We start from the raw sequence: 16,678 nt of genomic DNA, 5'->3' as shown, positions 1-16,678 counted from the left end.
GTAAAATCAGCTGTTGGTTTGGTATTGTGATAGGTAACCTTTGCAGTACTATAGAGAGGAAATTATATACAGCAATTATCTTTAAAAGAATAAACAGCTTAATAACAGAGAATTAATAGACGAAGATCAAAAGGAATTCTTATCAGCCCGTCAAACTCAAGACAGAAAACACAGAACTCTACAAATAATTGGTAAAACCCAAAAAGAGAAACAAAGTACTGTAGTGTTCTCATTGACGCCGAGAAGGCATTCGACTGCCTGAATTGGAAATTCCTTTATCAGGTATTCAAACGATTCGGATTTAATACTAAATCAATTGGGCAAGGATGTTCTTTGTCACCGACCTTGTTAGAGATTTTTATTTAGCCCTTAGCTCAAGCAGTCCGACAGAATAAAGAACTCAAAGGGGTCACAATTAAAAGGTGGATAACATAAGCTTGGACTTTTTCTGATGATTTAATTGCTTTCCTCGAACAACCCAACACATCGCTCCCTATTTGATGAAACTACTACAAACATATGGCCATCTGTGAGGATATACAATGAATTAATTCCAGGAATCCTATGATCTTAAATGGAATCTAAATTAATTCAATATTTGGGGGTTAAGATCACTATAAACACCGACCTATGTAAAGCAAATAACAATTTAGATCAAGAAATAAAAAATGATATAACAAGATGGTCTACCCTCCCACTGGATTTAAACTCAAGTATTGTGATAGTTAAACTTAATATATTACCCAGATTTCTCTATCCATTCCAATCTTTACCAGTAGAGGTCCCACAAGGTCAATTTACAAACTGGGACAGAATGATTTCCAGATTTGTTTGTGGGGGCAAAACCTAGAGTCAAACAAAACTTTTCAGCCAACCTAAGAGACAGAGAGGCGGGTGGCTCTTCCAAAATTAAGGGAGTACTATTATGCAGCTCAACTGAGAGCTGTGCACTTTGGTTGCAATTTCGGCATTATATAAGGTTTGAACACTAATGACAAACATTCAACTTAATCTATTACGATGAAATGGGAACTCGATGTACAAATGTAAGATGAAGATTGGCAGGAGATTTGGAGGGTACATCACTCATCCACCAATTCACCAACTTTGAGGGAATTATCATGGAAGAATCCTATTCTTTTCTTTATTACACTAAAAGTGAAAAGGAAGCACCAGCAAACGTCCGAAATGTTGGCGGAAATTTGGGCCATTCTCATGTTTTGGGGGAAATGGTTCACGAGGAACTAAAGCAAATACGAGGATATGAGCTCCCTAAAAGTAGTTTGATGCTCTATGTTATTTTCAAGAAGAGAATGTTATTGCGAGTGATGTATATTTCATCAAAATAATGCTAGTAGCGAGCAAGAAAGCTGTCACCAGACATTGGTGTAATGAAACCCCATCAACAAAAAATATGTGACTAACCATTGTTGAAGAGATATTTGTAATGGAGTAACACACAAACTCAGAATTCAAGAAGCACAGACTCTTTACCGGACTCAAGATGAAGACATTTGATTGGAAGAATAACTAATAGATAATTACATCCATGGGATGTAAGAATAAGAAGGCACTTCCCAAGCAGTTTTTTTTTGTTTGTTTTGTTTCTCTTGCCAACTTATATTTGTAGATGTGGTGTGGAGTTGTAGCAACTGGCATGCACCCTGGGGTCACAGCACCCTGAGGTGTCGGCGGTCCGAGGGGGCCATCATGTATCAGGTGGTTAACGGTCTTGTGGTCTTCAACCTCAACCCCCAGATCTGACCTATCAGATAACACTGAGAAGCAGCCTTGTACCGTCCCTGATCCAGCCAACTCAGGGACTTCACACAACAGTGTTAAATTAACACTGTAAAGTATATTTTAGTAAAACTTTAGTCTACTTGATGTCCAATCTCTTTGGTCCTCCAACTATTTCAGTTGAAATGTGTAAACTTAAATAAATGCATAAAATGAGGGCTGTTAAAATTAGCTCAATGGTAACGCGTTAACGCAATCTAATTTTTAATTGATTAATAAAAGAAATATGCATTAACACACTTTTATATTTAACACACTTTTTAATTTATTCTTTTCACTGATTTTGAAAGGTTTTGCCCACAGAATGTCAACATTCACATCACAATTCATTTGTTTTTAGTTCCACTTACTTTACATAGATTACACTTGCAATAAGTGACTGTCTGATGACAATTGCAGTAAGTAAGCCAACTGGCAGGTGCATAAGTGCAGTAAGTAAGCCTGTTTACAATTCCCAAATCTGTGGTGCTACTTATTTGTATTTAACTACAATTGTAGTAACTGCCTCTTCACAATTCCCAAATCTGTGGTGTTCCGTAAGTTTCATATTCAATCCACAGTGAGTGAGTCAATAAAACTCCCTCAAGGCCACTTGGTCTATTTTTTGCTTATTAAGTCAATTTGGTATGAAGGATAATTTGTCCTTCCATTTTATAATGTCATTTAACTTAAACTGGAATGGATTTAAAATATAATAAAATAAATGTGATTAATTGGGATAAAAAAATGTAATCATTTGACAGCCGTACATAAAATGCATTTAATAATATCAAAAAGTTTAAAGCTACTATTGTTTCTGTGCCATCAAGTCTCTTGTCCGGATTGATTTAACACATTTTTGACACAATGGAAACACAAAACTGTCAAGTCACAAACTAATTTGTCAAGAAAACATTGCAGTAGAAATCGTACATTACATTTTCGAATAGACAACATTCTGCAAGTTATGTTAAAAAAACAAAAACATTGTTTCAATCGTGTTAATTTGTGCCATTATTTTATTTATTATATAACAATTAGATCCCTTTTGAAACAAAGTTTCAAGTTATTTCTGAGATTTCCACTTTGTGTGACAATACAAAATGAAATAATTGAATTTTGCTACAGTTATAATTGTAAAAAATGTAATAATAAAAGCATTTGAAAATCATATTAAGAATATATAAAAAAGCATTTGGTCCAAAAATGAGGTGTTTGAGTAGAGGGCTTTAAAAGGAGATGGAGGAACAGAAGAACCCTTCAGGGTGTTTGAGTGGAGGGCTTTAAAGATCACCTATTATACTACTTTTATGGTCTTAATTTCTTATTAATGACGCAACCTGACACGAATCACAGCACAAAAAACGATGTCGATTTTGGGGAAACTCTTCCTCTCATCGGGGCGCTTTCAGCGTTCTCTGTCAACACTCGGCTTCGTCCTCCTCCCCCCCTCGCCCCCCTCCTGCCAACCCCACTCCGTTGTGATTGGTTACCTTCCGGAAGAGCATGTTGCAGCGTTACCATACATGGAAAATCCGGATTGTTTTACGTAGATAAATCCCGGAAATTGGAACAAGTGAATTGGAACAAGTGAGTGTTTAGCACTCTGCCACACAGACGGTCAGCAGGGAACACGTCTAAATGCATGTACGTCATTATTTGACACTTTAGGACGGTTAAACATGACTATAAATCATTATAACAACGTTTATAGGTCATAAAAGTCGAAAAAGCATAATAGGTGCTCTTTAAGGAGATGGAGGAACAGAAGAACCCTTCAGGGTGTTTGACTGGAGGGCTTTAAAGGAGATGGAGGAACAGAAGAACGAGATGAGGTCATCAAAAGCCCCTGTCGTGATGAGGTCATCAATGTGCACCAGTCGTGATGAGGTCATCATTTACATAAAGGTGATTTTGCTGACACTTTTATCCAAAGCGATTTACAACCATTCATGCACACATTCCCCCCCCCCCCCCGACGGCGGTGTCAGCCACGTAGGGCGACGGCCAGCTCGTCTGGAGCACTCAGGGTGGGGCGTCTCGCTCAGGAACAGGGCTACCTCGACACTCCGGGGATCGAACTAGCAACCTTGCGCACCTGTCCAGCTGAGTTCATCAATGTGCCCCTGAAGGGCGGCCGACAGGTCGTTCGTGAGCCTCAGACCTGGCAGGTCAGCAGCCAGAAGGACGTCCAGAACAGAGGGCTGAGAGAGACGAGGAGGCGCGCAGGGGAGAAGGCAAGGAGAGAGCAGAGAGCGAATACATGAACCACTGTATCACTCATATCAGCCAGTAAACTAACACCAACGCCCGGGGCTACATTGGTGTTGTAACCAAGTTAGTGTTGTTGTTACTACGTCAGTGTCGTTACTACGTCAGTGTCTTCGTTACTACGCTACTGTCTTCGTTACTACGCTAGTGTCTTCGTTACTACGCCAGTGTCTTCGTTACTACGCCAGTGTCTTCGTTACTACGCCAGTGTCTTCGTTACTACGTCAGTGTCGTTACTACGCTACTGTCTTCGTTACTACGCTACTGTCTTCGTTACTACGCTACTGTCTTCGTTACTACGCTACTGTCTTCGTTACTACGCTACTGTCTTCGTTACTACGCTACTGTCTTCGTTACTACGCTACTGTCTTCGTTACTACGCTACTGTCTTCGTTACTACGCTACTGTCTTCGTTACTACGCTACTGTCTTCGTTACTACGCTAGTGTCTTCGTTACTACGCTAGTGTCCTCGTTACTACGCTAGTGTCCTCGTTACTACGCTAGTGTCTTCGTTACTACGCTAGTGTCGTTGTTACTACGTCAGTGTCGTTACTACGCTACTGTCTTCGTTACTACGCTACTGTCTTCGTTACTACGCTACCGTCTTCGTTACTACGCTACCGTCTTCGTTACTACGCTACCGTCTTCGTTACTACGCTACCGTCTTCGTTACTACGCTACTGTCTTCGTTACTACGCTACTGTCTTCGTTACTTCGCTAGTACTGTTGTTACTACGTTAGTACTGTTTTTACTACGTTAGTTTCGTTACTACGTTAGTGTCGTTGTTACTACGTTAGTACTGTTGTTACTACGTTAGTGTCGTTGTTACTACGTTAGTGTCGTTGTTACTACGTTAGTGTCGTTGTTACGTTAGTGTCGTTGTTACGTTAGTGTCGTTGTTACGTTAGTGTCGTTGTTACTACGTTAGTGTCGTTCCTACGTTAGTGCCGTTGTTACTACGTTAGTGTCGTTACTACGTTAGTGTCGTTGTTACTACGTTAGTACTGTTGTTACTACGTTAGTGTCATTACTACTTTAGTGTCGTTGTTACTACGTTAGTGTCGTTGTTACTACGTTAGTGTCGTTGTTACTACGTTAGTGTCGTTGTTACTACGTTAGCGTCGTTACTAGTGCTGTGTCTGAAATCGTGCACTTACGTAAGCTCACTTACATTGAGCTCACTTCATTATCCCTACGGTACACACACTTATAGGTGCAGTGCTCTCATTTCTACAGTGCACTGTCAAAACAGCCTTCGCGCAGCCTTTTTTCTGCCTGATCATTTTCATAATTCGCCCATCATTTTAATACTCTACTGAAAAACAAACCAAATATGTGTAATTCTACTTACATTTGTAGAGTGCGTCAGTCTCAAATGTTACAATGTGCTCCATTTTCAGATTTGAAATTTCCGCCCCCTCCGCTACGTAGACAAGATGGCGGCCGTTGAGGGTGGAAAGTGTCCATCGGTCCACACTCAAGTTTAAGATCGTTTTGAGCACACCACCGAGGTACTTCCAGTGCACTGCGTTTTGGCACATCTCCGTTTTTGTGCAAAGTGCACTCAAAAAAAGTAAGTGTAAGTGTAGAAGTGCGCGATTTCAGACACAGCATAGGTTAGTGTCGTAACTGTGTTAGCTTCGTTGTTACTACGTTAGTGTATTTGTCACTACGTTACTACATTAGCGTCGTTTTTACTACATTGGTGTCGTTGCTACGTTAGTGTTGTTACTACGCGAGTATTGTTGTTACTACGCGAGTGTCGTTGTTACTACGTTAGTGTCGTTGTTACTACGTTAGTGTCGTTGTTACTACGTTAGTGTCGTTGTTACTACGTTAGTGTCGTTGTTACTACGTTAGTGTCGTTGTTACTACGTTAGTGTTGTTACTACGTTAGTGTCGTTGTAGCTACGTTGGTGTCGTTGTTGCTACGTTGGTGTCGTTGTTGCTACGTTGGTGTCGTTGTTGCTACGTTGGTGTCGTTGTTGCTACGTTGGTGTCGTTGTTGCTACGTTGGCGTCGTTGTTGCTACGTTGGCGTCGTTGTTGCTACGTTGGCGTCGTTGTTGCTACGTTGGCGTCGTTGTTGCTACGTTGGCGTCGTTGTTGCTACGTTGGCGTCGTTGTTGCTACGTTAGCGTCGTTGTTGCTACGTTAGTGCTGTTACTACGTTAGTGTCGTTGTTACTACGTTGGTGTCGTTGTTACTACGTTGGTGTCGTTGTTACTACGTTGGTGTCGTTGTTACTACGTTGGTGTCGTTGTTACTACGTTGGTGTCGTTGTTACTACGTTGGTGTCGTTGTTACTACGTTGGTGTCGTTGTTACTACGTTGGTGTCGTTGTTACTACGTTGGTGTCGTTGTTACTACGTTAGTGTTGTTACTACGTTAGTGTTGTTACTACGTTAGTGTTGTTACTACGTTAGTGTTGTTACTACGTTAGTGTTGTTACTACGTTAGTGTCGTTACTACGTTAGTGTCGTTACTACGTTAGTGTCGTTACTACGTTAGTGTTGTTACTACGTTAGTGCTGTTACTACGTTAGTGTTGTTACTACGTTAGTGCTGTTGTTGCTGTGTGTACCTGCACCCGAGAGAGGAGCAGGCTCGCCCCCCGCAGCCTGAAGAGCCTCAACAGGGCTCGCAGCTCACTGAGCACCGTGGAGTCGATGGAGCTGACATGGAGGAAGTCCAGCACCACGGAGCGGGGCGGGGACGCTGAGGAGGAACACAGAGGGTTAGACAGGAAGGGGCGGGACGCTGAGGAGGAACACAGAGGGTTAGACAGGAAGGGGCGGGACGCTGAGGAGGAACACAGAGGGTTAGACAGGAAGGGGCGGGACGCTGAGGAGGAACACAGAGGGTTAGACAGGAAGGGGCGGGACGCTGAGGAGGAACACAGAGGGTTAGACAGGAAGGGGCGGGACGCTGAGGAGGAACACAGAGGGTTAGACAGGAAGGGGCGGAGTTAGGGTTAGCTAACCCTACAGAGGTCTGGAAACACATGGAGACTAGACAGGAAAGGGAGGGGCTAGACCGACAGACAGACAGACAGACATATATGCATGAAACCCCTCACATCCAAATCCTATCAAACCTATTGATAGACGTTGAATCAACATTGACTTCCTTTCATTGGAGGGTGTTTATATGCGCGCGTTTGTATCTGCATCCTCTTTGGGTCCTCAGAATCCTGTTTAATTATGTTAGGAAACTCTTAGATCAAAGCCATGCATCTACATCAGTGTCTAGATCTATAGAGATAGACGTGGTGGAGCAGTGGTGGTCTTACCCAGCAGTATCGGTCAAGATCTATAGAGATAGAGCAGGTCTCACCCAGCAGTATCTATACATGTCTAGATCTATAGAGATAGAGCAGGTCTCACCCAGCAGTATCTATACATGTCTAGATCTATAGAGATAGAGCAGGTCTCACCCAGCAGTATCTACACACGTCTAGATCTATAGAGATAGAGCAGGTCTCACCCAGCAGGGCATGGCTGTGGAGGGCGTGGCTGAGGTGTTCTGAGGCCGGGAAGCTGAGGCCACTGCCCAGCTCTATCAGCAGCACACCGTGGTCAGTCACCTGGCACAGACACACAACGGTCAGACACACACACACAACGGTCAGACACAGACAACGGTCAGACACACACAACGGTCAGACACACACACACACAACGGTCAGACACAGACAACGGTCAGACACACACAACGGTCAGACACACACACACCGGTCAGACACACACAACGTTCAGACACACACAACGGTGAGACACACACAGCGGTCAGACACACACACAACGTACAGACGCATGACCGACAGACAGACGCACAACGATCAAACACAGATACATACAGACACACACACACAACGGTCACACACAGATACATACAGACACACACACACACACACACACACACACACAACGGTCAGACACACAGACACACCTTCAGGGGGGGCCGTGCGGCGTGGTGCAGCAGCATGGCTCCGGACAGGGCCACCCCCCCCAGGATCCCGTACTGCACCTCCCAGAAGCTGAGCAGGAAGGTGAGGGAGAAGGGCAACAGGTCCCGCCCTGAGGAGACAGCCCGCGGTGACGTTAGAGGGACCCCCGGAGACCCCCGCGGTGACGTTAGGGGGACCCCGGAGACCCCCGCGGTGACGTTAGGGGGCCGCCCCCTGGGGACCCCCGCGGTGACGTTAGGAAGGGTCCGGGGGTCTTACTCACTGCGGACGCACCACAGCTCCGCCACCACGCCGTAGTCGACCATCGGCGCCACCGCACAGATGATGACCGCCGCCAGAGACGCTTTAGGGATGTAGCAGAAGGCGGGCATGAGGAAGGCCAGGGACAGCAGCACGACGGCACCTAGGGAGGACACAGACAGACAGATCTATATCTATATACACTATGAGACGTTGGCTCATTTAGAGGGCTGGTTGCTGAGTAGTGGTTGCATCACTCTGTGATACGTTATGCTTGATCAACGTTTTTAGATCCTTGTCCCGATAAAGGCCCTTAACCCCAGGAGACCAAACAGGAGAAGACAAAGGAGAGAGGAGATGAGGGGAGAGGAGGAGAGGATAGGAAAGGACAGGAGAGGAGAGAGGTGGAGGGGAGAGGGTCAGGGGGGGCTGAAGGGGTGGTCTTACTGTTCATGATTCCCCCGGCCGGAGTGCACACACCGCTCTGGGAGTTGACCGCCGTCCTGTGGGGTCAAACAGAAGCTCAACCCAGCTCTGTGCTCCTCCTCCTCCCCCTCGGGCACTGTCTCACCTCCCAAAGCTGCCGGTGACGGGGTAGGCCGAGACGAAGGAGCCCATGATGTTGGTGAGGCCGATGGCCAGCAGCTCCTGGCTGGCATCCACACGGTAGTCGTTCTGACTCGCTGAGGAACACGGGGACGACCTCAGCGTGTCATAATGAAACAAACACCACAACAAAGCAACCCTAATCCAGAACACACGACCAAGCAACCCTAATCCAGAACACACGACCAAGCAACCCTAATCCAGAACACACGACCAAGCAACCCTAATCCAGAACACTCGACCGACCAAGCAACCCTAATCCAGAACACACGACCGACCAAGCAACCCTAATCCAGAACACACGACCGACCAAGCAACCCTAATCCAGAACACACGACCGACCAAGCAACCCTAATCCACAAAACACGACCGACCAACCGTTCCTAATCCAGAACACACGACCGACCAACCAATCCTAATCCAGAACACACGACCAACCAATCCTAATCCAGAACACTCGACCAAGCAACCCTAATCCAGAACATTGACCAAGCAACCCTAATCCAGAACACTCGACCAAGCAACCCTAATCCAGAACACTCGACCAAGCAACCCTAATCCAGAACACTCGACCAAGCAACCCTAATCCAGAACACACGACCAACCAACCTTAATCCAGAACACTCGACCAAGCAACCCTAATCCAGAACACTCGACCAAGCAACCCTAATCCAGAACACTCGACCAAGCAACCCTAATCCAGAACACATGACCAACCACTCCTAATCCAGAACACACGACCAACCAATCCTAATCCAGAACACACGACCAACCAATCCTAATCCAGAACACACGACTAACCAATCCTAATCCAGAACACTCGACCAACCAATCCTAATCCAGAACACACGACCAACCAATCCTAATCCAGAACACACGACCAACCAATCCTAATCCAGAACACACGACCAACCAATCCTAATCCAGAACACTCTACCAACCAATCCTAATCCAGAACACACGACCAACCAATCCTAATCCAGAACACACGACCAACGAATCCTAATCCAGAACACACGACCAACCAATCCTAATCCAGAACACACGACCAACCAATCCTAATCCAGAACACACGACCAACCAATCCTAATCCAGAACACTCACCGAAGGCTTTGGCGATCGCGATGCTCTCAAGAACCCCCATGAAGGGAATGACAGCGAGGCCGCCACCAAACCCCTGTAACACACACACACACACACACACACACACACACACACACACACACTTTTTTTTTAGTAAGGGCTGACCAAACACAGAAAGCTTTATGGCAATCAATTTTTATCTACTCTATTTGTTATGGATAAACACCATCGTCTCCTGATTGATAGTCTATTATGGCAGAGATGGAGCAATTCTTTGAAAGTCTCTTGGCATTTAAGATCCTTAATCCACAGAGTTGTAACACACACACACACACACACACACACACACACACTCACACTCCAGCCACCCCCCCGCATTATCCGCCTTCTGGGCTCTGGCTGCTTCTTACCTTCACGATCTCCAGGAAGGAGATCACCGTGCCGTTGGCGCTGGTCTCGGAGGTCGGCGGCGGGCGGAACGCCGGGAGGCCCTGGGCGGTTTTCCCGGTGACGGTGAAGACAGGAAACCCGGAGGTGAGAAAGGCGGCGGCGAGGCCGGACGCGGCGAGCACCACCACGGCATTCCGCACTGAGGAGGAGGAGGAGGAGCAGATCAACAACAAGGAGTGGATCTGGGGCGACTCCGGAAGGCAGACCTCGAAGAGCCTCACAAACAGGACTTTAGGTTCCTGAGTATCGCCTGCTGGTGTTCTTGTTCCGCTTCAGTTTGCTTTCAGCCAATAGGTGGGAATCTGTTAAAGTGTCTCCAGGTTTCAACCCCGTGTAGACACGCCGGTGTAGCAACAGTTCCTAGATCCCCTCTGAACGATCATCCACTCACAATGAGGCGGTGGACGACCGTAACCAATCAGGAAACAAGAAACTTAGCTCCGCCCCTTGGAGGATCTGGTTTTGGACTAGAGATGTTCCCATACCATTTTTTCCTTCCCGATTCTGATTCCGATTCCTGAGCATGTATGGGCCAATACCGAGTATATACACCGATACAGCATCTAGCATTGTAACTGCTAATAGCACATGTTCTTATTGTAGGGTTGTATAGTCTGCAATAATTGTATCGTATCATAAAACAAAGCTAGTTTATGGCCTAGGATTTGCGCCATTTCACCCACAGAAGTTGTGTATTTTACCTCAGCAGGACCTCAGGATCGCTGGTCAGAGTCAATCTTCTGGATCGTGTCAAACATGCAAATCAACATTTTTTAACTACTTGGGAGGTTTGGTTGTTTATTAAGACCGCGAGGCCTCTGAACTACATCCTGTAGAGCTACATCCTGTACGTGTTGACTGACCAGTGGCAGCTCCACACACAAATCTCCTGGCCGCTCTGCTCCCCCAGGGGCCCCCCTCGGTCCGGGGGCCCTCGTGGCTCTGGTTCCGGGGGCCCTCGTGGCTCTGGTTCCGGGGGCCCTCGTGGCTCTGGTTCCGGGGGCCCTCGTGGCTCTGGTTCCGGGGGCTCAGGCTGCTCTTCATCCACTGCAGCGTGAGGAGCAGAGCCAGACAGAGCAGCCCCAGCAGGGCGTCGCCGGGCCGGGCCTCAGGGAGCCGGTAGAAGGTGTAGTAGACCTCCAGGTAGAAGGTCTGGGGGACTCCCCGGAGCCCCAGGAGGTTCTGGAGGGAGGATCACACCGTCAGCCTCGGGGCCTGGAGGGCGCTCACAACCACGGGCAGCAGACTCTCTCAGTCTGGGACAGACGGTCAGAGAGACCAGAGAGACCAGAGAGAACACAGAGAGACCAGAGAGAACACAGAGAGACCAGAGAGAACATAGAGACCAGAGACCAGAGCGAACACAGAGAGACCAGAGACCAGATAGAACACAGAGAGACCAGAGACCAGAGAGAACACAGAGAGACCAGAGAGAACACAGAGAGAACACAGAGAGACCAGAGACCAGAGAGAACAGAGAGAGACCAGAGAGAACACAGAGAACACAGAGAGAACACAGAGAACACGGAGAGACCAGAGAGAACAGAGACCAGAGAGAACAGAGAGATACCAGAGAGAACACAGAGAGACCAGAGAGAACACAGAGAGACCAGAGAGAACAGAGAGACCAGAGAGAACACAGAGAGACCAGAGACCAGAGAGAACAGAGAGAGACCAGAGAGAACAGAGAGAGACCAGAGAGAACAGAGAGAGACCAGAGAGAACACAGAGAGATCAGAGAGAACAGAAAGAGTCAGAGAGAACACAGAGAGGCCAGAGAGAACAGAGAGAACAGAGAGAGACCAGAGAGAACAGAGAGACCAGAGAGAACACAGAGAGACCACAGAGAGACCAGAGAACAGAGAGAGACCAGAGAGAACACAGAGAGACCAGAGACCAGAGAGAACAGAGAGATACCAGAGAACACAGAGAGACCAGAGAGAACACAGAGAGACCAGAGAGAACAGAGACCAGAGAGAACAGAGACCAGAGAGAACAGAGACCAGAGAGAAAAGAGAGATACCAGAGAGAACAGAGAGACCAGAGAGAACACAGAGAGACCAGAGAGAACACAGAGAGACCAGAGAGAACAGAGAGACCAGAGAGAACAGAGAGAGACCAGAGAGAACAGAGAGAGACCAGAGAGAACAGAGAGATACCAGATAGAACACAGAAAGACCAGAGAGAACAGAGAGAGAACAGAGTGTGGGGGTTGAAGTGTGTGTGTGGGGATTGTAGTGTGTGTGTGTTTGGGGGAAGTGTGTGTGTTCACACCTTTATCTGACCGAACCCGATGGTCACTGCAGCAGCACAGGTGAAGCCCTTTATCACCGGGTAGGACACGAAGTCCAGGAGGAACCCTGCAGAGAAACACCACCATGACACCACCACCACCACAACCATGACACCACCACCACAACCACCAGCACCATGATACCACCACCACCAGCACCACCACCATGACACCACCACCACAACCACCAGCACCATGATACCACCACCACCAGCACCACCACCATGACACCACCACCACCACCACCACCATGACACCACCACCACCATGACACCACCACCACCACCACCTCCACCAGCCTCACCCAGCCGCAGCAGCCCCATGGCCGTCTGCACGGCTCCACAGAGCAGGCTGAGCAGCACGGCGCGGCCCGGCTGTCCCCCCACCACAGAGGCGCAGAGCAGGGACATGATGGCGGTGGGCCCCAGGGTCAGGTCCTTGGAGGTGCCCAGGAGGGGGTAGATGAAGCCGCCCATGAAGGCGGAGTACAGGCCGTACTGCGGAGAGACAATAAAAATTAACTTACGTGCAGTGCCATTCGAAGTCTTGTAATGGCCTTCCCTTTTTGGAAATTGCGTGTGCATTTCGAAATAGTGGGGTTGTTTTATAGCTGGGCTGTTTGGAGGCTGACGAGCGGCCTCATCGCTGTCGTGGTGTCGGCCGCTGATTTTCCCTTGGCAATTTTCAAAACGTGAAGGTGACTTTTTGAGGACTCGTGGTCCTCCACGGCTTCCAATTTTAGGTTTTGTGTCCCACTCACAAAACTATTGGACCTGTGGCCATCCGAAGCATGTTTACGACAGAGAGCACAGAACATTGTCTGGCTCGTCCCGTCAAACACCAGCCGGTCACGGTGTTGCCCACTGTCCGATGTTCGCCATCTTATTAAAACAACGCTTCTTTTGGGGGTGACAACCGTACTATCATCCGCCACCTGTACCTGGCCTACACTCTCCTCAGCTGTTCTCTTTCCTCCGGTGAGGAAACGCAACATTGCTTTCTCTAGTATTTTTTCTTTATATGTCAATAATTATTTATTAGCCTAGCATACTATAGCGAATGTTGATACCGGCATATTATCTCTATGGTTACCGGTATATTATCCCGGATGTTGACAGTCGCAGTTCAGCTAAAGAGGCGTAGAAGAAGAAGGGGGCCGGATGTTGACAGTAATGGTTGTGGAACTGTGCAGCGCCGTATGACGAATGTATTAAATATGCAAATTTGAACGGACCTGACTCGAAAGTATTACCCGACACAGTGGCGGGTGAAGGGACACAATTCACCCGCCACCACACAAATCCACCCACAAAGGGCGTGTGGCGGGTGTTCATTTCCATCCCTGCTCTACATGTACCTCTACATGTACCATGTACCTCTACAAGTACCTCTACATGTACCATGTTCCTCTACATGTACATCTACAAGTACCATGTACCATGTTCCATGTCCCTCTACATGTACCATGTACCTCTACATGTACATGGTACACATAGAGGTACATGTAGAGGTACATGGTACATGTAGAGGTACATGTACCGTGTACCTCTACATGTACCTCTACATGTAGAGGTACATGTAGAGGTAAGTGGTGCATGTAGAGGTACATGGTACACATACCTCTACAAGTACCTCTACATGTACCATGTTCCTCTACATGTACCATGTACCTCTACATGTATCTCTACGTGTACCATGTACCTCTACATGTACCATGTACCTCTACGTGTACCTCTACATGTACCTCTACATGTACCATGTACCTCTACATGCACCATGTACCTCTACGTGTACCTCTACATGTACCATGTACCTCTACGTGTACCATGTACCTCTACATGTAGTCAAAGTCAAAAGTCTAAGTCAGCTTTATGTCGATTGCAGCAGATGTTTGTCCGTCTCTGACCCGCGGTGCATTAAGTATAAATCAAAATTATTAAATAAAATAAGATAAGCAATATTACAATAAATAAATTCTAAATAGTGCAAAAAGTTCTGTATAGTGCAAAGTAGGCAAAACAATACAGTACGTATAAATTAAGTCTTTACATTTTAAAAGAAAGAAGAAAAGTAAAAGGTCCAGGGGTCTTGGGGGCAGATGGGGCAGATTGGAGGGGGATTCAGAGTCCAGAGTTGGACTCTGAAACCAATGTACTTCTACATTAACATGTTCTTCTAGATTACCATGTACTTCTACATTAACATGTTATTCTAGATTAACATGTACTTCTACATTCTACTTGTGCTTGTACAACTACCTCTAGTTGCGACCTGTGCTCCAGGCGGTCACTCACCTGCACTGGCAGCCCGGCCACCTCAGCGTACGCCAGGGCCTGCGGCACGGCGGTGAGCCCCACGGTGAGCCCGGCCACCACGTCCATGCGGAGCGCGCTCAGCGAGTAGCGCGGAAGCCAGGAGAGAACCGGCAGCCAGGACCGCAGCACGCGGTACCACCAGCGGCCACCGGGGGGAGCACCCCACCAGTCACCGGGGGGCCCGCCTAGCAGGGGCTGCTCCATAGCACCACACTGGGGGAGACAGAGAGAGGAGGGAGAGGGAGAAGGGAGAGGGAGGGAGAGGGAGAGAGGAGGGAGAAGGGAGAGGAGGGAGAGGGAGGGAGAGGGAGAGAGGAGGGAGAGGGAGAAGGGAGAGGAGGGAGACAGGGAGAGGAGGGAGACAGGGAGAGGAGGGAGACAGAGAGAGGAGGGAGACAGGGAGAGGAGGGAGACAGGGAGAGGAGAGGGAGGAGGGATACGGAGAGATGAGGGAGAGAGAGGGAGGGAGACAGAGATTGGAGGAAGACAGAGGAGGGAGAGGGAGACAGAGGAGAGAGAGGAGGGAGACAAGAGAGAGAGAGAGACAGAGCAGAGAGAGAGACAGGAGGGAGACAGAGGAGGGAGACAGAGAGAGGAGAGAGATGGAGGAGGGAGAGACAGAGCAGAGAGAGAGACAGGAGGGAGACAGAGGAGGGAGACAGAGAGAGGAGAGAGATGGAGGAGGGAGAGACAGAGCAGAGAGAGAGACAGAGCAGAGAGAGAGACAGAGAGAGGAGACAGATGGAGGTGGGAGACAGGGGGAGACAGAGAGATGATTGGTTTTATTGCAAGTTTTCTGACATGCAAAAAACACGATACATAAAAAGTGTGAGCGATGAGTGAAGAAACTCACAGAGTGGACCCACAGCGGGCTCTGCCTTCTGGACGGGGGCTCCGCTCAGCTCATATCGGCTTTCATCAACTTGTCTCTCCGTTTGCCGTGTGTGTCTGTCTGTGTCTCTCTGTCTGTGTCTCTCTGTGTGTGTGTGTGTGTGTGTGTGTCAGGGAGTCATAGCGAGGGTCAGCTGCCTGTTGGGGTCTCAAACTGTTGTGTCCTCATTGTGATGAAGGCTCCCAGCTGATGTGGAGGTAGAGATGTTAGGCTGTGGATACAATAACACAGAACTCGTAATGTTTGCTCGTTGAGCGGTTATGTTATACTTGCTATGTAGAAGTACATTTATTGGTTGAAAAATAGCAGAATAGCACAAAGGTAAAAGAGTTCTGCTGATCACATGACATTTGGTCAAAGGGCAGAACTTTACAAAAGTTTAACCATTACAGAAACACAAACCATCACCAATCACTGAAACTAAACAAAAGTATCTGCTAGAATACGCTTTAAAACTTTAAAACAATTTACATACATGCAACAGTTACATATTCTATAGAATTGCACTGAATCAAATAGAGACAGACGTCAATATATCCATACCCAAACAATGCCTTCTTCTTCAGATGACGTTTAATGAGAATTACATTTTTCTGTTAATGTTTATTACACTTATCTTAAATCACGGCACTGAACTTTATGTTATCTTTGAACTGCTTCCGAAGACAAACCACACTTACCTCAGTTCGTTGCTTCAGCTTCCGGCCACGGAGCGACGGTTGTCATGTGACCCGCGTCATGTACCAATCCCGACCGCAGCGTGTCGGTCGTCGTTCTTT

General features: G+C 47.5%; 1 protein-coding gene across 3 annotated transcripts; it reads right to left on the bottom strand.

Moving 5' to 3' along the window:
• Nucleotides 1-2,083: 2,083 nt before the first annotated feature.
• On the bottom strand, nt 2,084-16,613 carry slc26a11 (solute carrier family 26 member 11). 3 transcript variants are annotated; one of them, XM_079729724.1, is made up of 15 exons: nt 16,580-16,613; nt 15,861-16,110; nt 14,987-15,220; nt 12,997-13,189; nt 12,674-12,759; nt 11,263-11,581; nt 10,360-10,538; nt 9,971-10,043; nt 8,832-8,943; nt 8,708-8,763; nt 8,283-8,423; nt 8,002-8,129; nt 7,537-7,636; nt 6,635-6,768; nt 2,084-3,983 (listed from the first exon to the last, which is right to left on the bottom strand). In XM_079729724.1, exons 3-15 carry the CDS (start codon nt 15,209-15,211, stop codon nt 3,861-3,863), a joined length of 1,869 nt encoding a protein of 622 aa, XP_079585850.1. In that variant the 5' UTR covers nt 15,212-15,220; nt 15,861-16,110; nt 16,580-16,613; the 3' UTR covers nt 2,084-3,860. The 3 variants fall into 3 exon arrangements, with proteins under 3 accessions (XP_079585850.1, XP_079585851.1, XP_079585852.1); XM_079729725.1 differs by lacking the exon at nt 16,580-16,613 and adding an exon at nt 16,443-16,566; XM_079729726.1 differs by lacking the exons at nt 7,537-7,636; nt 8,002-8,129.
• Nucleotides 16,614-16,678: the final 65 nt, after the last annotated feature.

This window comes from Pollachius pollachius, assembly GCF_949987615.1.
Source record: "Pollachius pollachius genome assembly, chromosome: 2".
Taxonomy (NCBI): Eukaryota; Metazoa; Chordata; class Actinopteri; order Gadiformes; family Gadidae; genus Pollachius; species Pollachius pollachius.
Note: the sequence above shows the minus strand (reverse complement) of the source record. Positions and strands in the feature narration are given on the sequence as shown.

Coding starts and splice junctions, on each gene's coding strand:
- slc26a11 (XM_079729724.1), bottom strand. CDS start 15,211: ATGGAGCAGCCCCTGCTAGGCGGGCCCCCCGGTGACTGGTGGGGTGCT. Junction 8,944..9,970: donor CGCGATCGCCAAAGCCTTCG/GTGAGTGTTCTG, acceptor CGTGTTCCTCAG/CGAGTCAGAACGACTACCGT. Junction 8,424..8,707: donor GGCCGGGGGAATCATGAACA/GTAAGACCACCC, acceptor TGTCCTCCCTAG/GTGCCGTCGTGCTGCTGTCC.